Raw genomic sequence first — 23818 nt, forward strand, 5'->3', positions numbered from 1 at the left:
GTTTTCTGAACAATCTTTTGAATTATTAGGACATGTAAACAGCTTAATCGGCGTTCCAGTGGTGTATTTCATCTGCGCATGTGCCAGCACCGGGTAACACAATCTTCTTATGTGCAAGTGAATTGAGTTCTGAAAAACTGAATGCATCTTATCTGAAATCTGAATCAAATAGTCTTCGCAAAAATAACATGGTCACTGTGGTAGAACGTTTATTTGGATTGGCGATTTTCCATCAGTAGCCTGAGGGGTCATTTTAAATCCATGGGGGTGCCCAACTATTATTGTTTTAGAGCCCTAATAAAACAAGGTGAATGATCTGATCTACAAATCACGTTGCGTCATAAACATCTTAACATGATTTGTAGATCAGTCAGTCAGTCAGTCAATCACAATATACCCATGATACAGTACATTGCGTTTTTGACCCTTTTCAACACCACCCATTTCTAAAATGTATCTTCTTAAAATCTGATTTAAAGCTAACCCTAATCTTAATCATAACCTTACCCACACTGCTGACTTTATGCCTAACCCGAAACTTAAATAAGGACCAAAAGGCAATTTTTTTGACACAATTTGGACTATGTGGCTGTGGAATCTAGTGTAAACCCTTGGCACATTCAAGCGCATCACGTTTGTCAAGTCGTCACCACCTTTTCAAAGTATATTGCATTATGAGGATAAAAATGGTCAGACTTGCCCTTACATGTCAACTGCATGAACTTTACATAAATCATGTGATCAGAGGTAATAAATGTGTTATCTGAGGCTCTCTCTGAGGCTCTCTCTGAGGCTCTCTCTCACTAATTGATTGTATAATGTACACATATGATATGGGAAAGGGGGATACCTAGTCAGTTGTCCAACTGAATGCATTCAACTGAAATGTGTCTTCCGCATTTAACCCAACCCCTCTGAATCAGAGAGGTGCAGGGGGCTGCCTTAATCGACATCCACGTCTTCGGCACCCGGGGAACAGTGAGTTTCTTGCCTTGCTCAGGGGCAGAACGACAGACGTGTACCTTGTCAGCTCGGGGATTCGATCCAGCAACATTTTGGTTACTGGCCCACCGCTCTTGTATATTAGACTTGTATATTAGACATGTATATTTCAACATTATACACAATGGCAACATGTTCACATGATTTTTTATAAAGTTCATACAGTCAACATGTAGGCGCAAGTCTGACAATTGTTTTGCCCCAGAATGTAACACACTTTGAAAGGCGGTGACCAATGATGGTCCACGACTTTACAAAAGTGAACCGCTCAAACGTACCCAATCATTAGAGTGTTTTTGTTTGACCCATGCATGACCAAAGACAGGTGTGTCTGAATATGGTCGCCATCATCGAGTACCAAGAAGGAAGATGGCGGAAGCAGATGTTCTGTTTGAAACGTATGGTGCATCGAGTAGATACGAGTGAGAAGGAATGGATTACAGTGGCAAACAAAAAAAGGAAATAGGAGAACTAAAGTGGTCGTAGTAAATCCAAACTTAGTTCTGACAATTTCTGGGTTGGAGTGAGAGTTTTGGACCGATGGCGTTATCTGGGAGATCTGTTTGACGTCTTGATGAAAATCATATATGCATTGGATGAGTTTGTGTTTGTGAGGATAACAAGAAATGGGCTTATTTTGTTTTTGGTGTGTCCGAGGAGCAGAAGGAGCGTGCTTAGCACCTGGAAAATATATCGGATTGAAATGTGTTGTGTGTGGATCCAAGAAGCTATGCACCTATCAAGAGGGTTCTCACTGAAGTGACGCTAGAAGTGAGTGCAAGGGATGTAACTGAAGAAGTAAAGGCAGTGGTTGGTGCACGCCGACTGACCCATATGGTTGATTATTTGTTCTCTGAAGAGTCTCTCCCTTCGCACGTACATTTGGGTTATGTGAGATACCCTGTAAGAGCCTTTGTGCCAAAACCAGTGTGATAAATGTAAACTATTTGGACATGTGTCAAGTGTGTGTAGATGGGAGGAGCATCGTATGCCAGTTGAGGCGAAATGATGCAAATCAAATCAAATGTTATTTGTCACAAGCGCTGAATACAACAGGTGTAGACGTTACCGCGAAACGCTTGCTTACAAGCCCTTAACCAACAATGCAGTTTTAAGAAAGTAAGAGTTAAATAAACTCAAATTTAAATAAACTCACATTTTAAAAAGTAAGACAATAAAATAACAATAACGAGGCTATATACAGGGGGTACCGGTACCGAGTCAATGTGCAGGGCTACAGGTTAGTCGAGGTAATTGAGGTAATATGTACATGTAGGTAGGGGTAAAGTGACTATACATATGGTAGATAATAAACAGTGAGTAGCAGCAGTATAAAAACGCGGAGGGGTCAATGCAAATAGTCCGGGTAGCCATTTGATTAATTCTTCAGCAGTCTTATGGCTTGGGGGGTAGAAGCTGTTAAGGAGCCTTTGGGACCTAGACTTGGCACTCTGGTACCGCTTGCCATGCAATTGTTTGGGCCTTCCTCTGACACGCCTAGTATAGAGGTCCTGGGTGGCAGGAAGCTTGGCCCCAGTGATGTACTGGGTTGTACGCACTACCCTTGTAGTGCCTTACAGTCGAATGCCGAGCAGTTGCCATACCAGGCGGTGATGAAACTGGACAGGATGCTCTCGATGGTGCAGCTATATAACTTTTTGGGGGTAATTATCTTTTTATTCAAATGTTATTTTCTTTTGACAGAGTTTACATAGACAACCAAACAAAGTGCACCACATAGACTAGGTACAATAAAAGGAAAAGGGATACAGCAAAACATTATTCAAAAAGACAGTCATAAAAGAAAAACTATATACAGACATCACAATTACAACATAGGGCAGTTATGTGAGGTTTTCTACACAGGACCACAATCGAGACCAGATTTTCCTAAATGTATCAGACCGGTGTAAGTCAAAGGTAAGTTTCTCTAGGGGTAGAATAGCAGAAGCTTGAGAAAGCCACATTCTCGCAGTAGGTACTTCAGGTGTGGACCATTATAACAATAAGCATTTTTTGGCTAAGTAAACAAGGGTATTGAACAGACGTTCAGAGTCATGGTCAAACACAACTTTACAGTCAAAGTAGAGCAAATATAAATTCAGTGATAAGCTAATGATCTACCTAAGATCTTCTGGATGTGTAAATTAATATAATTCCAATAAGACTGGATTCTGCTACAGTACCAAAAAACCGTGCATGAAGGTGCAAGTATCCTGTTTACATTTGAAACATAAATGTGATGCATTGGAAAACATTCTGATGGACAGGTGTAAAGTAGATTCTATGAATTGTATTCTTGTGGAGGTGCATTTGGGGTAGACCATTTCGCAGATAGAAGTCCATTCTTCCACATCGAATGCATGTCCAATGTCTCTCTCCCAAACAGGTCTCAATGCATCATGTGGTCCCGTGTGGCTCAGTTGGTAGAGCATGGCGCTTGCAACGCCAGGGTTGTGGGTTCAATTCCCACGGGGGGACCAGGGTACAATTCCCACGGGGGGACCAGGATGAATATGTATGAACTTTCCAATTTGTAAGTCGCTCTGGATAAGAGCGTCTGCTAAATGACTTAAATGTAAATGTAAATCATAGGATCAGGCACTTCTGTTCAATAGAATACATGTCGGAGATTAAACCTATCAGTAGGATTCATAAATATTTTTTCAACTTCAGTCATTTGAAAACGTAGTTTATCAACTTTCTTCGGACCCTCTATGAAGTGTCTAAATTGTAAGTACTTTGTTGGGTAAGTCAAACTCAGTTTTTATCTGTTGGAACGATTTAAGAGTGTCCTCAGTAAGTAAAGGCGTAAGGTCAATACTCTTCGTCATCCAGTCCAGAAGTCCAATACTCCTTATTTGGAGGGTCAGGTGGGGTGGGGGGTGGTGGGGGGGGGGGGTCTGTATTAAGGGATATTGGTGACCAGAGTGATATATGGTCTGGAATTACCGCCTTGCATCTTGCCAAGCTAAGAGTGTTTTATGTACTGTCAAATTGTCAGATAAGGCCTAGATCTTTTCAAAGCTATTAATAAATGGTAAGGAAGCTAATGCTCTTGGATGACATGCTATTGATTCCATCCGAACCCTCCTAAATCCTTAGACTTAATTAGTTTGGACAATTTGGTTCTAGGTTTCTTATTGTTCCAGATATATTTAGATATATTGGCATCTATTTTCTGAAAAAAAGGACTGAGATAGATGGCAGGGGATATTTTGGAATAGATCATTTAGTCAAGGAAGGATATTCATCCTGACGACATTAATCCTGCCAAAAAGAGAGTTTGGTAGGGAAGACCAGTGTCGCGCCCTGACCTTAGAGATCCTTTAAATTCTCCATTTGGTAGGTCAGGGTGTGACTAGGGTGGGAAATCTATATATATTTCTTTGTTGGCCGAGTATGGTTCCCAATCAGAGACAGCTGTCTATCGTTGTCTCTGATTGGGGATCATACTTAGGCAGCCTTTTGTCCCACCTTCTGTTGTGGGATCTTGTCTTTGTGTGTTGCACTCCTAGCTTTACGTTCGTTGAGTTGTTTATTGTTTTTGGTGGAACATTTAAAATTAAAAGAAAATGTACGCCTACCACGCTGCACCTTGGTCTTCATATAACGACGTACGTAACAACCAGTTAATCAGGTCCTGTTTAATCTTTGTGAGCAAAGGCATATCATTTGAAGTGAACAGGTCTTTAAGATTTGGAGTAACGTATATGCCGAAGTATTTTAAGCCTGTTTCAGTCATTTGGAATAGAGATATCGTTTCTAAGTTGATTGTAGAGGGTTATATTCAAAGGTTAAGCAATGGATTTATCCATGTTAATTTTGTACCCTGACAGGTTACCATATTCAGATATGATGTCCATTGCTGCAGTGACGGAGGTCTAGATGTTTAGGTTTAAAAGCAAATAAAAGCAAATAATGAGCAAATAATGACATTCTATGCTCTTCTTCACCCATAGATATGCCCCTGGTGTTATTACTAGACCTTATTGCCTCGGCCGGTGGTTATATGACTAGCGAGAACAGAGCGGGAGATAAAAGACAGCCTTGACGACAGCCCCTACCGATAGGAAATCTTTCTGATAATTTACCATTTGTGTTAACTGCTGCTGATGGGTCAGAATAAAGTGATTTTAAATTAATAAAATGATCACCCAGATTAACTTTTTCAAATACAGCAAACAAGAATTTGATGCCTTTTTGGCATCGAGAGAGACAATGAGTGCAGGGTCTTTCATTCTGTCAAGGTTATTTATGATATTCAAAGCACGTCTCACATTGTCCGTTCCAAATCTGGATTTGACAAAGCCAGTCTTATCAGGTTTAATGAGGTCTGGAAGTAGGACCTCCAACCTGCGGGCAAGTGTTTAAGTGACTATTTTAACATCAACTCCTATCAAACTAATAGGTCTAAACGAAGAGCAGTTTAATAGGCCTTTGGTGTTTTTTAGTATCAGACTAATGGAAGCAGTTTCCCAGGACTGATATGATGTCACTTTCGAACATATCGTTTAAAGCAGGCATGAAGATAGGGCATATCTCAGGCCAGAACTTCTTGTAGAACTCGCTGTAGAACCTTTTGAGGATCTGGGGACCCATGCCATATATTTTCAGTCGCCTGAGGGGGAATAGGTGGTGTCGTGCCCTCTTCACAACTGTCTTGGTGTGTTTGGACCATGATAGTATTTTGGTGATGTGGACACCAAGGAACTTGAAGCTCTCGACCCACTCCACTACAGGCCCTCCTTTTCCTGTAGTCCACGATCAGCTCCTTTGTCTTGGTCACGTTGACGGAGAGGTTGTTGTCCTGGCGCCACACTGCCAGGTCTCTGATCTCCTCCCTGTAGGCTGTCTCATCGTTGTCGGTGATCAGGCCTACCACCGTTGTGTCATCAGTAATGACACAACAGTTGGAGTCATGCTTGGCCATGCAGTCATGGGTGAACAAGGAATACAGGAGGGTATTAAGCACGCACCCCTGAAGGGCCCCCATGTTGAGGATCAGCATGGCAGATGTGTTGTTGCCTACCCTTACCACCTGGGGGCGGCCCATCAAGAGGTCCAGGATCCAGTTGCAGACGGAGGTCTTTAGTTCCAGGGTGCTTAATGATGAGCTTTGTGGGCACTATGGTGTTGAACGCTGAGCTGTACTCAATGAACAGCATTCTCACATAGGTGTTCCTTTTGTCCAGGTGGATATGTTGGGGCGGTATGCGAAGTTGGTCTAGGGTTTCCCGGGATGATGGTGTTGATGTGAGCCATGACCAGCCTTTTTAAGCACTTCATAGCCACAGACGTGAGTGCTACAGGGCGATAGTTATTTAGGCAGCTTACCTTGGCATTCTTGGGCACAGGGACTATGGTGGTCTGCTTGAAACATGTAGATATTACAGACTTGGTCATGGAGAGGTTGAAATATCAGTGAAGACACTTGCCAGTTGGTCCGCACATGTGGCCTTGTGAACGTTGACCTGTTTCAAGATCTTACTCACATCGGCTATGGAGAGCGTGATCACTCAGTCTGGTGCTCTCATACATGCTTCAGTGTTGCTTGCCTCGAAGCGAGCATAAAAGGCATTTAGCCCGTCTGGTAGGCTCGCGTCACTGGGCAGTTCACAGCTGGGTTTACCTTTGTAGTCCGTAATAGTTTGCAAGCTCTGCAACAAAAACGAGCGTCAGAGCCGGTGTGGTAGGATTTAATCTTAGTCCTGTGTTGATGCTTTGCCTGTTTGATGGTTTATCTGAAGGCATAGCGGGATTTCTCATAAGCGTCCAGATTAGTGTCCCACTCCTTGAAAGCGGCAGCTCTAGCCTGTAGCTCGGTGCAGATGTTGCCTGTAATCCATGGCTTCCGGTTGGGATATGTATGTACGGTCACTGCTGGGATGACATCCTCAATGTATTTATTGATGAAGCCGGTGACTGAGGTGGTATACTCCTCAATGCCATTGGAAGAATCCAGGAACATATTCCAGCTTGTGCTGTTAGGATTTATGTTTATGCACTATAGCCTGCTACCATATTGTATGAAGATGAATATTGTTTTGTTACACACACACACAAACAATGCAGATGTGTGTGTGTGTAAAGACTGAGCAACAGAGTGACTTGCTACAAAAGCTGTGGTCAATCTGGAGAGGGGAGGGGTGCATATCTCTAAGCAACCAGGGAGGGTAGGGCACTGGACAATACCAAATAAGAGACTGTTTGAGGGTAGAATCGGGGGGAGACACAAAACGGATCTAATCTACGCAACGACCAGATGCGGACATCTGAGAGACTGGGACCATTGTCTGGGACCAGAGTCTGGGACCAGTCTGAGTACCGGCGATAGGCTGAGCAAAGTTTAAACCACGCTCAGCCTCTACTGTGATAGGCCAACAGATGGGTTGGAACTACGTCATCACGGTATAAGAACAGCTGTTTACGTACTTCCTGCCAGTTCCCTGTTTTACCCTGCGCGGTGATACAGCGAACCCGTATATACGAAAATTGCATTTACCATTTATTGTTTGCGTTAATTAAACATAATTAAAGAAAGCTAAAAGTTAGCAGACCTTGCTTTTTATTTATCCTGATACCGGATTTGATTAATGCAGCGCTCACAGTGCTAGGAAAACAGTCCTGTAGCTTGGCATCGCCGTCATCTGACCACTTCCGTATTGAGCGAGTCACTGGTTCTTCCTGTTTTAGTTGTGGTGGCAAGCATGAAGTTCCCTGTTAGGGTGAAGGAGACCGAGGTGGCAAGAGTGATGGCTGTCCAGCATGTCTCCTATCCGGGGGCGATGAGAAGAGTGGAAGTAGGGAGTAACGTTGAAGATAACATTGTAGGTGGATTAGAGAGACCAGTAAATGTTACTCGCCAACAGGATTCTGATACGTTGCATGTTAAAAAGGTGGACTTTGTATCGTTCATTGCATTGCACACCGCAAACAAAGAAGAAATTTGAGAAAAAGGGCATTATTTTGAGTGCAGCTGGATGTTTTTTGGGACTCAAGGATTTTACAGCAGAGGCATTACAAGGAATCCTGTCGACAAATGTCTTCACAGGCGCCTGAGCCAGTGTCGGGATGTGATTTGGACTATGACTGAAGGAGTGGGATGGGTTTTTAGATGTATTTTATTCTTGTATTGCTTGTTTTTTTTTCTCCCTTTTCTGCAACCCGTACAGTAGGTGGCAGCATGCATCTTTAACTTTTCTTTGCTGATCGCCATAATACCAGAGAAGAAGAAGTTACCAACAACATGACTGAAAAACAGGAACAAACTTTGCCGCAATTATGTATATATTATTATGTATATTATGTATTATTATATATATATATATATATATATATATATATATATATATATATATATATATATAATATTAGGGTCTCTTTCAGTGTTTCACTCTCTCAATTGATTGTAGGCTACAATGTACACACATGTGATTTCAGTTCGTGTGTGTCTGGTATGGGAGTTGGAGACATGTTTATTTCGACATTATAAAGAAACACTTTTATAAACAATGCCAACTCAGCCATATTGGTCTGAGTCTTGCGGTTGAAAAACCCATTTTAGTGTCCGACTTTCGGCTGTTGCAGATGCGCCTCCCCCGACTGTCGTCTAACGTTACAGCAGGTTGCTTTAGCCTTACCACTCAAACGAGCCCCTTAGCTACGCCACAGCCACATATAGAACAATGAGCTAGGTAGTTATAAACAAACAATGGGTTAATTATGCCACCGCTGCTGGAGCTTCCTCCCGTTTTCTTTTGCTCGTTGCCAAAAGTTATCGGTTTTGAATTGGTCCGTTGCGGCAGAGATTGGGGTAAAGTGAAAAGCGTTAGCACCTGGTGTGATAAAAATCTAGCCGTTTCGAAATCATGCCAGTTTAATGAAACAAAAACATAAAACGTTTACATCATATGAATTCAAAATCAAACGGTTGTTTTTGTTTTTGATCTTTATAAATGAAGATTTACATCTTAGTATAGTGTGTCAGGATGGCCGAGCGGTCTAAGGCGCTGCGTTCAGGTCGCAGTCTCCCCTGGAGGCGTGGGTTCGAATCCCACTTCTGACAGTCTTTTTTTGTGACTGAATCAGTTTCAGATAAGAAATGGAACTATGTTTATTACCTTGGCTACAATTAAGTTATTTTAAATTTGCATTAAATGCAATACTAAATAATTAGGTATAAAATTATGTTGGAACTGTTATCCACGTGAGGGCACTAAAGTGCAACAAATGGTAACTTTTCACATTTTAGGGGTGAAATTGACCTAGGTACAGATCTAGGATCAGCTTTCCCTTCCCCCAATCCTAATTTTAACCACCAATGGGGGACATGCAAAACTGATCTAGAGGCAACTTCATCCTACTACTGCTTTAAGATACATCTATTGCTCTGCACTTATGCCTAGTCTACATAGACTAGGCCTATTGAGTAGTTTTTTTATGGTTGAATAATTCAAGATAGAAAATGTACCTAACATTTGTCGAGACACTCTTTTCACTGCACCTCGATAAAAAGTGATTTTCGTTGCAGGTTAGGAGAGCGTTTTCGCTAACCTGAACCTCAGTCTCCTGACCTGCTACGTTACTTCTCCGAACCTTATGCGTAAGTTCTCCGAACCTGTTACGAAACAGTAACTTCGGTATCGAAGTGCTGTGAAAAGAGTTTCCCTACATTTGTCTTGTCTCCTGCCATTTAGGGTGCACAATTAGTGAAAAAAATATAATTGGTCTGCCTGTCTGAACGCAGCCTAAACCGAGCCTTTGAGGGACTACTAGTGTAACAGAGTAGAGGTGCATTTTCCAGTCACACCTTATTAGAGTAACTACAGTAGTAAATGTGTATGACTTGCTATTGGTCAGTTTGAATTAATTGTTTGTGTGCTCTGATTTGTTGCTGGTGTGACTCTGGAGAATGCACATCCATTCTTTCACACAATAGTTATAACATCCGCAATAACATCTGCTAAATATGTGTATGTGACCAATACATTTTGATTGGATTTGATTAGTTACACTGGTTGAACTAGACAAATGTGAACGATTGTGTTAGAATTCATGGACAGCCATCTCCACTCCACGACGATCATCATTCTCCTTTTCAGCCTTTCTCAGTTTGAGTATTTTGTAACACACAACAGGTTTCTGCAATACTGCAGTGAATCTAAAAAAAAAGAATCACTTCTTATGTGCAACTTCATTCATTTATTTAGGCATATGGACAATTGCCAAGATTATAAATATGAATGTACCTCATAATATGTGTATGCCTACCTCTTGTTTTGTGATGAAGGGAACAGGTACTCAACCAAAACGATGGTACAGCAATTATCAATCACCTATTATAGATTCTGAACAGTCTGGGATATCTACTGGATTCCTCCTTTCAACTCAAAAGGGTGATTGATACATTTGATATAGTTTTATGAATAACCCTCATGATCTGGGGCATGTGAATGTAAATGGTCATCGCTGTCTAATACTTCAACTAGTAGCTTCATGGTCAAAGTGCTGTACATATCCACCACCCGAAACACTAACCCTGACCCAAACCCCAAAATACTAAACTTAAGGGACATTTCTGACCAACATCCCATTAACAGCCCAACTAGTCAAAACCTAAAACTGACCCTATTCTAAACTCAAAAAGGTAATCTAACCCTAACTTTACCCCTAAGCCTAACATTAACCTTAATCTCATGTTAACCAATTGTGAAATTCATCATCGGCTTGCAGCTCAGTTACATCACTTTAGTTTTTCCCATGACAGAGATGTCTTTATGGAGTCCATGTTGAATCGTTATTATAATTTTAATACAGTTGGCACTACCAGACGGAGGCTGCCTTGTTCATACAATCTCTACATTAAAACAAAAGAAAAAATTGTTTGATAATTTCATGCAATTATTAATGATATAAACAACAAACAGTCAGAACGCACAGCACAATACAGTTTACTTGCTAGCATTTTTATACAAATAGTAAAAAGAGAGCTTGTATCTGAAGGAAACAAATACCGTATCACATTGCCAGATATATGTTTAGATACTGAAGAAAAAACTATTCTCAGACGTTTAAAGAAACATGTCTGTAAAGAATATCACTGAATTGAATGTTCAAACTTTCCATTCAAAAGCTTTCACCAACTCTGATGTAAAAGAAGTTTAAACAGCCATTTCAGTAATCACTTACAGTACCAGTCAAAGGTTTTGGACACACATACTCATTCCAGTTTCTTTATTTTTACTATTTTCTACATTGTAAAATAATAGTGAAGACATCTAAACTATGAAATAACACATATGGAATCATGTGGTAACATAAAAGGGTTAAACAAATCAAAATATATTTTATATTTGAGATTCTTCAAAGTAGCCACACTTTGCCTTGATGACAGCTTTGCACACTCTTGGCATTCTCTCAACCAACTTGAGGTAGTCACCTGGAATGCATTTCAATTGACAGGTGTGCCTTGTTAAAAGTTAATTTGTGGAATTTCTTTCCTTCTTAAAGCATTTGGGCCAATCAGTTGTGTTATAACAAGGTAGGGGGATAGCCCTATTTGGTAAATGACCAAGTCCATATTATAGCAAGAACAGCTCAAATAAGCAAAAAGAAACGACAGTCCATCATTACTTTAAGACATGAAGATCAGTCAATCCGGGACATTTTAAGAACTTTGAAAGTTTCTTCAAGTGCAGTCGCAAAAACCATCAAGCGCTATGATGAAACTGGCTCTCATGAGGACCGCCACAGGAAAGGAAGACCTAGTTACCTCTGCTGCAGAGGATAAGTTCATTAGAGTTACCAGCCTCAGAAATTGGAGCCCTAATACATGCTTCACAGAGTTTAAGGAACAGACACATCTCAACATCAACTGTTCAGAGGAGACTACGTGAATCAGGCCTTCATGGTCGAATTGCTGCAAAGAAACCACTACTAAAGAACACCAATAAGAAGAAGAGACTTGCTTAGGGGAAGGAAAAGCAGCCAACAAGTGCTCAGCATATTTGAGAACTCCAAGACTGTTTGAAAAGCATTCCAGGTGAAGCTGGTTGAGAGAATGCCAAGCATGTGCAAAGCTGTCATCAAGGCAAAGGGTGGCTACTTTGAAGAATCTCAAATATAAAATATATTTTGATTTGTTTTACACTTTTTTGGTTACTACATGATTCCATTTGTGTTATTTCATAGTTTTGATGGCTTCACTATTATTCTACAATGTAAAAAATATTAAAAATAAATAAAAACCCTTGAATGAGTAGGTGTGTCCAAACTTTTGACTAGTACTGTACAATAATACAAAGATATCTAAGTGACATAGCCAAACCAATGAACCTCAGAATCAAAATCCACATGAAATAAACAACAAAAATAAAAACATTCAGATAAACAGGTGGTAATATCTCGTGGTAAGCAGCTCACTTAGCCAGCACACCTACACTACCCAACCCACCACAAACCATTGAACATAACACTTGGATTTCAAGTTCCAAAAGAACCACACAATATTTTGTTGTTTTTTCCTTCATTTAAAAAAAACCCAACACAACCTGAAGACTTGGTTGATTGGTTGTCCATCATGTTTTTGGGTGGATAACCACACTTATCTTCTGTTGTAATCTGACTACACAGATGGACCCATCAAACATGCTGCACACCCCTTAACCGCTGTAAATGGTTACGTGTTACTCTGTGGTTTTTAATTGCACTCTTTAGGTGCCATTGTAGAGAAAGGGGCACTAGTACTTCACCAAGCCCTCCTGTTAGAAGATGTCTACGTATTGAACGTCCTCGTTCATGTCCCAAGATGAGCAGACCAAATAAACCACATCCTGTTTACAGGATGGCACAGAAGAACTTCTTCTCCCTAAAAGGGTTTTCGGATGCGGGCACCGGCGACAGGAGAGGGTCCTCTTTGGCATGGGCTTCGCAGTAGGACATTAAGTCTGCTGCTGCTTTGGACACCTGTAATGAAAGAGAGCAGGACACACACACACACACACACACACACACACACACACACACACACACACACACACACAGTTTGAGTTAGATTCCACACAATAGATTGGCCGGTACTTTTACATTAACTCATAGACTAAAGTGCTAATAAAATGGAAACTATAACCTGTTGTTACCATACAATCACAATGTTACACTTTCTTCCATGCTGTAATGTAAAGGGCAACTGATGCCTCCTATATCGGTAAGGTTGCTATATCTTTTTGGGCAGGGATGCTACAGATTTCTCCTATATCTGTTACGTCCTTTATCCTCTTAGCCAGTGATGTAGGCCTAATTTCTCACCTTTATCCTGTCGATGTTGGCCTCCATCTTCAGCTGCTCTACCAGTTTCCTGGCCTGGGCGATGCTTGCTGTGTTGTTGGACGCCATGATGGGGCTTCTGAGCTAGGCCTTGTGTAGTCTGTCTGTCTGTCCGTGGTGGGGAGAGAGAAGAGAGTTTTGGTTCCTAATGAATCCAAATACATACAGGCACTAGAGATAAAATCCTATTCAAGGGAGAAGATCTTAGTTGGCACGCTGACAATACAAAATAGTATACTGAAGGAGAGATTCATCCACACACACACACACCGCAGACACACACAGACATATTATTTATGGTGGCAGTTGCTAGGCAGCACATGACAGTGAGGGGGTGGGACAAAAAGATAGTGTGAAGAGAGAGAGACCGAGGGGACATTGCTTTGTCCATTGTTAGGTTTGCAGCCAGTACTAATGTTATTTGGTATGTGCTTCAAAGAACTGCAATTATGTGCTGACCATAGGGATGGTGTGTGTGTCATAGGGTCATAAAACAGGTTTACCCTCCAGTCTGCTTGGTGGTGCATGTGAGAGAATTCAGTAACAGCCATCCCTGCTCACTGTGTTGGTCATATCATAAATCAATGTACAGTAGTGTGTCTCTGGTGTATGGTGTGTGTAGGATACACAAGTTGTCCTCTCAGTCAACATTGCTACACAATAAATTAGTACTACTCCCCTGCTGTAGTAGTTTCAGGTAGCAGTCTGATTGCCTCTATCAGGCTGTGTCCCAATGGCACGTTATTACCTACATAGCGCACTACTTTTGACCAAAGCCGATATGGCTATGGTAAAGAGTAATGCGCTATATAGGGAATAGGGTGCCATTTGGGACACAGCGTCAGTTTTTAGGCATCCATGCAGGTTTTGGAGCTGAACTTATGAAACATGAACAGGCTACATTATTGCCACCATTGAACATCAATAGGAATCTGATGACAAAGACACAGCTTGATCATCTCTATTTACAATATTCACAGTGATGATCATCCGACTCATCAGTTGACGCAGTGCTGATCCCCTGACAGTGACCTTATTACACCAAAGGTTACATCCTGGATACTTTGAAGGTCAAATTCAAAAAGTGCCCCAATTACATGTTGCTGTGTGTGTAATGGTGTGTGTGTGTGTCACTGACTGGCCTTCCCTAGTGCTTAATCCCATCAGGGTCTCCTACCACTCTGCCCCATGACGCAGCAGGGTAGGGCTCACCGTGGGCTCAGATGAGTCAGTGTGTTGTTAAAGACTTATCTCAGATCTCTGCGTGGTGTTGGAACATCAATATTGATGTCCCACAGTGGCACACCACAGCGCCACACCTGTCCATCTCACTGTGGCACACCTGTCCATGTGGATGCATAAGGGACAGCCCTGTAGGGGGGCCAGTTTCCACTGCTGACGCAGCATGGCCGCACACTGTCCCTGATCTGCCTCAACCACAGGGTCCAGCCCAAACCAGTTACCACAGACTGTAGTGTTTTTGCTGACATTACTGTAGTATTTACTAGTGTTTTTTTGCGGATAATACTGTAGTATTTACAAAAGTATGATCAAGTATAATATAACATTAGTAAGTACTATACATGATCGAGGGATACTAAAGTGTGTAGTATTGAATTCTACAGTATGCTACAGTTTACTACAGAATTGCATAGTAATACTGTAGCATTCTACAGTAAACTGTAGTATTTTTTCATGTGGGTTGAAGGATATCGCCGCTGAGCGTAATTCTTCAGATCCTGCTGATAAGTTGAGTACTAACCGGATAGTTTTTGCTTTTGAGTAGAAATTCCAATTTCTTCTTCTCAGTCTCTGTTGGTAGCCAGTGTCACTGCTAGCTATTGAGACTCGGTTAGCCAATGCTGCAAGGCTACGGCTAACTTGGCTAGAGAGGCCTCACTAGAATACCTTACCTGCAACATAGTAGCATTGCTAGCTCCCTAGTCTCGTTCACCCGTTGTGTTAGCTAGACCAACCCTCTCTGCCTTCACGGCACCGTCGGTCACGGGAGCACTCTTTCTGAAGGCTAACTCTGTGACTCGGTTTCCTTCAGCCAGCAGGTCACCAGCCACGGCACACCTTCACCCTTACACAAAAAAAGATTGCCGTTTGGAAACTGCAGTAAAAGTGCAGTAACTGCAATCGACTGGTATTTCGGATGTATTATTTTGGACGTATTATGGATGCGGTAATTGCAGAATAACTGTAGTTAGACTGCACTTTAACTGCATTTATACTGCATTGTACTACATTTAAACTGCACTCTGACTGCAATCTTTTTTCGTAAGGGGAAGCAGCTGCTAGCTAGAATATGCTAGGTGGGACTAGGTGGGACTCTTATGACTTAAGAGGCTTCATGCATAGCTTTCATTTTTTCCCATAATAGTAGAGGTAAAATGTCTCTATTCTCAGCACTTATGACCAATTTTCTACTCTGAGGCATTTTGTGGATACAGCTCCAGGTCAGAAGAGGAAGCTGAAACGTGCATCTGTCTCGATAGCCCTTCTTGCCTCCGAGCCAACAGCGACAGCTGAGGCTCAGCTCTCAGTAACTGAGCCCAGTTGGGCAAGGTCATGGATAGACTTGACTAGTGTCAGTGGAAGGCAAGCTAGGGGATGAAGAGGATGACAATGGAATTAATCTCATGGAGTTCTTCGAGATGGTCCACAACTCCTGCGCTGACGACCCCATTCTCCCGCCCTCTCAGGCCCACACACCTGATGGCCCGAGAGCAGTGGAGCTGCCCCTCCTCCAGTGGAGTTTGGGCTCCTTCATGTCTGCAAGTGGATCGCAGTCTGACTCAACATCGAGTGGCCGTCTTCTGTAGTGGATCAGGTCTTTAAGTGACCTGAACGATGGGAAGCGACTCCAGTCCCATACAGCCCGATAAAGAAACTGCTTCCTGCAGTACCAGCTTGCCTCAGGGAAAACAAGAGCTTGTGGAATAAACCCCTAACTCGCAGGATTCTTGCTAAGCGTACCCCAGAGCTGGACATGCACAATATAAAGGAATCCGGGTTAGGCAACGCTCCCATGGTGGAGCTGTCACTGGCTCGACACCTCAGCCCCTTTCGTTGTGCTACTAACAACACCAGCGCTTCACTCCCTAGGAAAGCGGAGGACTTTACTGCCTCCGTTTTTCAGAAAACGTACAAAGCCCTCAACGTGACCTCTTTATTGTTGGCTTATTACTGAGTTACTGGAGGAGGTGGGGAAGCAACTGAACTAGGAGACCCTAGACCCAGATGCTTTGGAAGAGATCTGAATGATTACAGACCTGAGCCTCCATTCCTCCTGTAGTGCCATCCATGGCTGTGGTTGTACCATGAGCCTAGCCGTGGTGGGAGAAAGGGCACTTTAACTGAGGTTATCCAGCTTAACAGACAAAGGGAAAATTGACCTCCTGGATGCCCCAGTTGTTTAGACTCACTGTGGCTTCTATGTGGCAGAAGTGTGACATGTGCAAAAAGGAGTTGAAGCCTTCAATTTCTGCTTGCCCCGCAGACTCAGGCACCATGGCAGCCCATTGGCTTCTGCAGCTCGCCCCAGCCTCACAGCTGGGAGGTGGCAACAAGCTGGCCTTGGGGGACGGAGGTCCCTGGCGACGCTGCAGTCTGCCAAGACTCAGGCCACTGAACCAGGCCAAACCTATAGGGAAGCAGTCTTACGCTGCAGCCAGAGCAAGGATCGGCTCCTCTATCCCTCCTATGGGATGTATGAAGTGCAGCAAGGCCTACAGCTCTCTGCCCTACCCTCTCTCTTCGGGATTCTGAGGGGCGTTTTATTTTCTCCACTTGGCGAAAACGACTTAGCCTTGTTATGGAGAACACTCTTCATTGACCTAGAATTCAGTCAGTATAGTTATTCCTTACTTTAGTTTCTGGGTCTCAGGGAAAAGACGGGTGGACCGCACCCTCACAGGCTTCAGAGCCCCAGACAGCTATCTGGTACTGAGCCCACAAAGCTTTGGCTTTCCCCGTCATGTTTTTACAGCGATTGGTTCACACAACTGGGCCGCTGCCTGCTCTACCTCCCCATCACATGGGTGGCTGAGTAACTATCTTTGCTCATGACAACCCTCCTCCATGGAACAGGGCCAAGATATACCAGTTATGTAACTGTCCTTCAGATATATTGCCTGACGTCATACATCATGGCGCTGGTTGCTCTTTCCCGAGAAAGCCTGCTTCCCGTATCTTTCCAGATTGACTTACTGTAGCCTGGTAGAAGCGACGATGCAATAGTGGAGACCCCATCCCATAACATGGTGACCACATGCTTTCCTTGCTCCTCTTCGAGCCCTCGATGACAAGTGATTTCCCGGTCAGCAGTTACAACCCTGCCCACAACCAGTCCTGGCAGCTATTGTCATGCAGGGCTTATATCCTAGAGAGAAAAAGCAATTCTCCATCCTCACCCAGATGCTTTAGCTTTCGGGGCACAGGAGGAATGTTTTTTTTAAAACAGACACGAGACTCTTGGAAAAGAGTGCCAGCTGCTTCTGCACACTCTGGTTTTACAGTTGGTGCATTTTTGTCGTGGAGATGTTGTGTGACTATACAGATTGTTCCTCCCTACAATCACTTTTCCACGGTCCTGTGCCCTTTTGGACGGAGAGAAGGTTAATCTTGTTAAGGTCCCTTTGCCACGTTCAGCCTGCCAATGCCCCGACAGTGATACAGATTATCCATAACTGTGGTGCAGTCTCTAAGTGGGGCATGTCGCTTACGCCCAGTCTCTAAGCTTTTAGCTCGTCCTGGGGTGTGACTATTGTGCTTACAATCTTTTTCACAGCAGCTATTAGCCACTGAAAAGCTTGGAAATGTCATATTCCTCCTTTTTTTGCTTTACTACTGCCATAAGCATATGGGTGGACTGTGTTCTACCAGCCACTGTTCGCACAGTCTGCCCAGGGGGTTTTCAGGTTAATGTACCTAACCCCATCTTTGGCTAGGAATGACTTTTATCCATTGTCACACCTTGGAGCCTATGGCTTTTCGCCTGTCGCCTAATTGTTGTCCAGTACGTGCGGTTCGCATCTACTTGAATTGTAAGAGAGCTAGGGCAAGCGTGTCATGCTCTTTGCTCATTGGGCAACCACCCTCTGAAGAGGACTTTTTTGACTGTATCCTGCCTGATCCTTGGGACCATTATATTGATTAATAATGGCAAGGGAAGGGCCGTCTCCTACAGAGGAGTTGACCTCTTGGGCAATGTTTTTGGGACATGTCTCATTATACTGAAATCTATTAGGTTTAGCCTCACTTTGTTTTATGGTTTTTCCCGATGGGCTTGTGTACTCCCTTAGTTTCAGGACCTCTGAGGGTTGCTGGTGTTGGGACTTCCCTGGCTTCAGAGAGCATGTTTCTTGTGATATGGGAGTTGGCCATATCACCACATGTGATGCATTAAAACAATTATTTGAAAGAGAACTCAAGGTAACTTGCGTAACCCTGGCTCTCTGATATTATGAGTGAGATGTATCACTGCATTCACCTGTTCGCAAGAGTGTGAGGAAGAGAAGCATGCTTGAGAATAACCAGATGGCAGAAGAGTGACTCATTTTATTAAGCTAACATAGCAGGCGTAAAAGACGCCTGAGCGGAGCCCAAACATCTGCTTTTCAGGGGTAACGGTAGGTTGAAAATACCGTATCCCTGAAACATCCACTTTCTTTTATAGAAGTGAGGGTCTCACCTCATTCACCACTCTACCTGTCTGTCTCCAACAGACACTTTTGATTAGTACTTCTGAGAGGAGGCGGGTCTAGGGAACCCCCACATATGATACATCTCACTCATATGAGAGAACCGGGGTTAGGCAAGTAACCTTAGGTTTATCTGTGCCTTTTAAAGGGCGGTTGAACTTCCTGATTTGTCTTCGTTTTGACATTTGGAGTTATTGGAATTCAAAAATATGATCCCATGAACATTGTGTAATTTACTGATGGTCCCTAACTAGCCCCATAGGGATATCTAAAGTTGACCCAAATTTACCATAGGCATTATGATCGGGTCCTGTACAGCTGTATTCTGAATTGATGATTACTTGTGTGCTGCCAGCAGTGGGTAGGTGGGCATGATTGAAACAACCCCAACCTTTAGTCATAACCACAAGTCTCACAAAACTCTGTTTTAAATAGGACTGACTTTATGACCAAAATTATGAAATGTACACTTTGTAGTCAATTTTGACAGTCGAGTAAATGTTTCTGACTCATACCAAGGCCACATAGGCTGTTTGAAAAGTCGTTTTAGGGGCAGTTGCTCTTTAATGTACATTGTCCTCAATCTGAGGAGACAAACTGCAGAGCAGGGATTCACTTTTGACAGGTTAAGATAATTCAGATATCCCTCAATTCTTTTAGCTACATATACAGTTGAAGTCGGAAGTTTACATACACCATAGCCAAATACATTTAAGCTCAGTTTTTCACAATTCCTGGCATTTAATCCTAGTAAAAGTTCCCTGTTTAAAGTCAGTTAGGATTACCACTTATTTTAAGAATGTGAAATGTCAGAATAATACTAGAGAGAATGATTTATTTCAGCTTTTATTTCTTTCATCACATTCCCAGTCGGTCAGAAGTTTACATACACTCAAATGGTATTTGGTAGCATTGCTTTAAATTGTTTAACTTGGGTCAAATGTTTCAGGTAGCCTTCCGCAAGCTTCCCACAGTAAGTTGGGGGAATTTTGGCCCATTCCTCCTGACAGAGCTGGTGTAACTGAGTCAGGTTTGTAGGCCTCCTTGCTTGCACACTCTTTTTCAGTTCTGCCCACAAATTTTCTATAGGATTCAGGTCAGGGCTTTGTGATGGCCACTCCAATACCTTGACTTTGTTGTCCTTAAGCCAATTTGCCACAACTTTGGAAGTATGCTTGGGGTCATTGTCCATTTGGAAGACCCATTTGCGACCAAGCTTTAACTTCCTGACTGATGTCTTGAGATGTTCCTTCAATATATCCACATAATTTTCCATCCTCATGATGCCATCTATTTTGTGAAATGCACCAGTCCCTCCTGCAGAAAAGCACCCCCACAACATGATGCTGCCACCCCCGTGCTTCACGGTTGGGATGGTGTTCTTCAGCTTGCAAGCCTCCCCTTTTTCCTCCAAACATAACGATGGTCATTACGGCCAAACAGTTCTATTTTTGTTTCATCAGACCAGAGGACATTTCTCCAAAAAGTACGATCTTTGTCCCCATGTGCAGTTGCAAACCGTAGTCTGGCTTTTTTATGGCGGTTTTGGAGCAGTGGCTTCTTCTTTGCTGAGCGGCCTTTCAGGTTATGTCGATATAGGACTTGTTTTTACTGTGGATATAGATACTTTTGTACCTGTTTCCTCCAGCATCTTCACAAGGTCATTTGCAGTTCTCCTGGGATTGATTTGCACTTTTCACACCAAAATGCATTCATCTCTAGGAGACAGAACGTGTCTCTTTCCTGAGCGGTATGACGGCTGCGTGGTGTTTATTCACAATTACTGCCAAATCAAGGGAAATACTGTATGTACTGGATGTGAGGTAGTCTATAGTTTTAGCAGGGGCTGTCATTCCCTCACAATGATCTCAAACTGTTTTTCTAATACACAATGAAATGAAACACATACTACCCTTGCTAATCATGAAACTCATGGGTATGTTGCAGGGGCATAGGCATGGGTTGGTCCAGGCCCACTGAGTAGCCAGGCCCACCCAAACAGATTGAGCAAAAACATTTTTTTTTTTACTATTACATTTTTTGTATGCTCTTTACTTGTCAGTGTTCCAAACGGGGCATTATTTATATTTTTACCTAAACATGGAAATATCATCAGATAGATTTCAGTGCACTGGGTTAGTGAGATGTGATGAAATAACACAGAACAGATGAACTGGAAGGACATTCATTCTCACGGGATGGGTTGCCAAAAATAACTAACTGAAAGCCACAACCCCAATAATCCATGAATATGACTGCATTGAGGCATATGTCACTGTGCTTCTGTTGCTAAATGCTCCACGGCACTGCCTATTGCATTTGTTCATTTAGCTTACAAGACAGCTCATAATCCAAGGCCTTATCACAGTCAACAAACCTATATTTTAGCTTTAATTTGCTATAAAAATTTACATTTTCCTCTCTGCCCCATGACAAAATGTGTAGAATTGCAGGAAATTAGCTTTAAAACTGCAAATGTTTCTATTTGCCCCATGGCAAAATATGTAAAATTGCAAGAAGTTAGATGCCCTCACTGGCTTTCATGTGTTTGAAACAGAGCTTGTCCGAGGTGTCGGACTCGACAACAGTTGCTATCGATTGGAGCGCTGTGATTGGTTTCTCAGAATTATGGGTGGGGCTGAGCGAAGGGTCAATGGCAAAGGTGCATAAAGACGTCAGAATTGACCCTTCGCTAAGCCCCGCCCAACAATTTTGGGCAACCAATCGCAGCGCTCCATGGCATATCAACTACTGTTGAGTCCGGCACCTCTGACAAGCTAACTTTTAAACCGCATGAAGCCAGTGAGGCTATGGCAAAAAAAAGAAGCGTTTTCTTTAAAAAATGAATGTTTAAATGGCTTAATAATTGAACACCAGAAGTACTTACTACTGTGGTTCCTGTTGGAGTATTTTTCAAATCCAATATTATACTTTTTTTTTTTTTTTACATTGTTAGCTAGCTCAGCTGGTTAGCTAACTACCTCTATCAGTCTCATTGACCAACAAACGTTTTTTTTTTAACGCTAGCTATCTAAGGTAAACTCACCCCATTCCGTACAAATGTGCGCAACCGCGACATTCAAACGGGGCTGCAAAAAAAACTAATGGGACTGTAGCGACTGTGCTGACTTCAAAATCTGGGGTGTGAACTACGTTTCTATTCAAGCGTTGATTGACATGGTAATGGCTCTATAGTATTGGAGAAAAGTTGAAAAAACGGACCCTCCGTTACATCGTGTCATGTCGTAACGTACTGCACGCATAAAGCAACTATTTCTGTCTTACAATCTCTCTCCACCAAGTGTAGCACTTCTCTCATCGTTTAAAAACAAGATATGGACAGTGACGGGGGTAAGGGGGGGATACCTAGTCATTTTTTGCATCATCACTGTAAGCGATCGTCACTCTCAAAGCCGCTGTTTACTTCTGAAGATCACTTTAGCACCGCCCTAAAAACCCGACTCAAATTCGACACAAACCTTCAAATAGGTATGTAATGACACATTATATAAACTCTTTATAGTGTTTTATTTACATTTTAGAGGCGATAAGGTGATAAGTTGGACAGATCGAGTGAAAAAAAAAGGCGTTTTCCCACACATCTCTCTCTCCTTCTCACTACTACGCATTAGTTTCGCTTCCCCACCCGCTATTTTTAAAAATACCCGAAGGAGCTCATTGCCTTCTTCAATCATGCTGAAACAGGCAGTGTGGAGGTCTCGGCATGAATTCTGTTGGAAAGGGGAGAAATTGTGCTATACAATGGTATTGACATTACAGTTGATCTGGAAGTATTACGTTTTTTGGGGCGCTAAAATAAGGTCAATTGTACGGACCAAGGCGATGTACAAAAGTTTACGTTAGACTGTTAATAGAACTTATTTTCTCAAAAGGTACGTTAGCTAGCTAAGTTAACAATGTTACGAATACACCTCCCATCTGCTATCGACATCAGGATACGATTTTTACTGCATACTGACAGTGAATTCAGATCCATTCAGTGGCTACCTACAAACATCATTTTACCAGGTTCCCATAAAGCAATTGTAATGAGATTCCACCACAACATACCCAAGAGTTTCCTGATTCGCAAGCGGTAGTATGTGTTTAATTTCATTGTGTATTAAAAAACACAGTTTGAGATCATTGTGAGGGGATTTCGCCAGTGGTTGAATGGAGAATTGGGCTTCCGTGACGCATAGACAGTAGAGCAATAAATAAAAAACTGCATTGGAGAAAGTGAGGCAAAGGAACAGATATTATGAAGAGGATTTATAGTAAACAGGCTAAGTTGTATCAACAGCATCATGTATACTATAGTGTTTCACTGCCTGTAAGGCTCTCAGGACATGGAGTGTGTCCGAAATGGCAGCCTGTTCCCTACCGTGTGTGTGTGTGTGTGTGTGTGTGTGGAGTATGAGAACAACCAGAGCAACCATGGCTGCGTCTGACCAGAGCCCGGTCAAAAGTAGTGCATTACATAGGAAACAGGGTGCCATTTCAGATGCAGCTATGGTTGCTCTGGTTGTTCTCATACTTCTCACACACACACACACACACACACACACACACACACACACACACACACACACACACACACACACACACACACACACACACACACACACACACAGACTCAGAATGGCGATGGAACCCACTCATATAGTAGACTAGAGCGTGCCAAGCTATGATACAGTACATCTCAATGGTGCCAACAGAAGGAGGGCGGGGCAACAACCACTGCAGCAGGGGTCACATTGATTGGTTGGGTAGGCCGTTCT

The 23818-nt window shown here is 42.6% G+C and overlaps 1 protein-coding gene and 1 non-coding gene across 3 annotated transcripts in view; one reads left to right on the plus strand and one right to left on the minus strand.

Moving 5' to 3' along the window:
• The first annotated feature begins 8987 nt into the window (after positions 1–8987).
• Positions 8988–9070, plus strand: trnal-cag (transfer RNA leucine (anticodon CAG)). Its single transcript has one exon. It is a non-coding gene; the product is annotated as a tRNA-Leu (tRNA).
• Positions 9071–10793: 1723 nt separating this feature from the next.
• Positions 10794–23818, minus strand: part of LOC129811974 (guanine nucleotide-binding protein G(I)/G(S)/G(O) subunit gamma-2) — a 32329-nt gene continuing 19304 nt past the window's right edge. The window contains exons 3-4 of one of the 2 annotated variants that reach the window (XM_055863797.1): positions 13312–13433; positions 10794–12969 (exon numbers count right to left, since the gene is read on the minus strand). In XM_055863797.1, the coding sequence (XP_055719772.1) occupies positions 12841–12969; positions 13312–13398 (216 nt within the window). In that variant the 5' untranslated portion in view covers positions 13399–13433 and the 3' untranslated portion in view covers positions 10794–12840. Of the gene's footprint in view, positions 12970–13311; positions 13438–23818 lie in introns of both variants that reach the window. The other variant, XM_055863796.1, reaches the window with a different exon arrangement.

The sequence above is a fragment of the Salvelinus fontinalis genome, chromosome 15, assembly GCF_029448725.1.
Source record: "Salvelinus fontinalis isolate EN_2023a chromosome 15, ASM2944872v1, whole genome shotgun sequence".
Taxonomy (NCBI): domain Eukaryota; kingdom Metazoa; phylum Chordata; class Actinopteri; order Salmoniformes; family Salmonidae; genus Salvelinus; species Salvelinus fontinalis.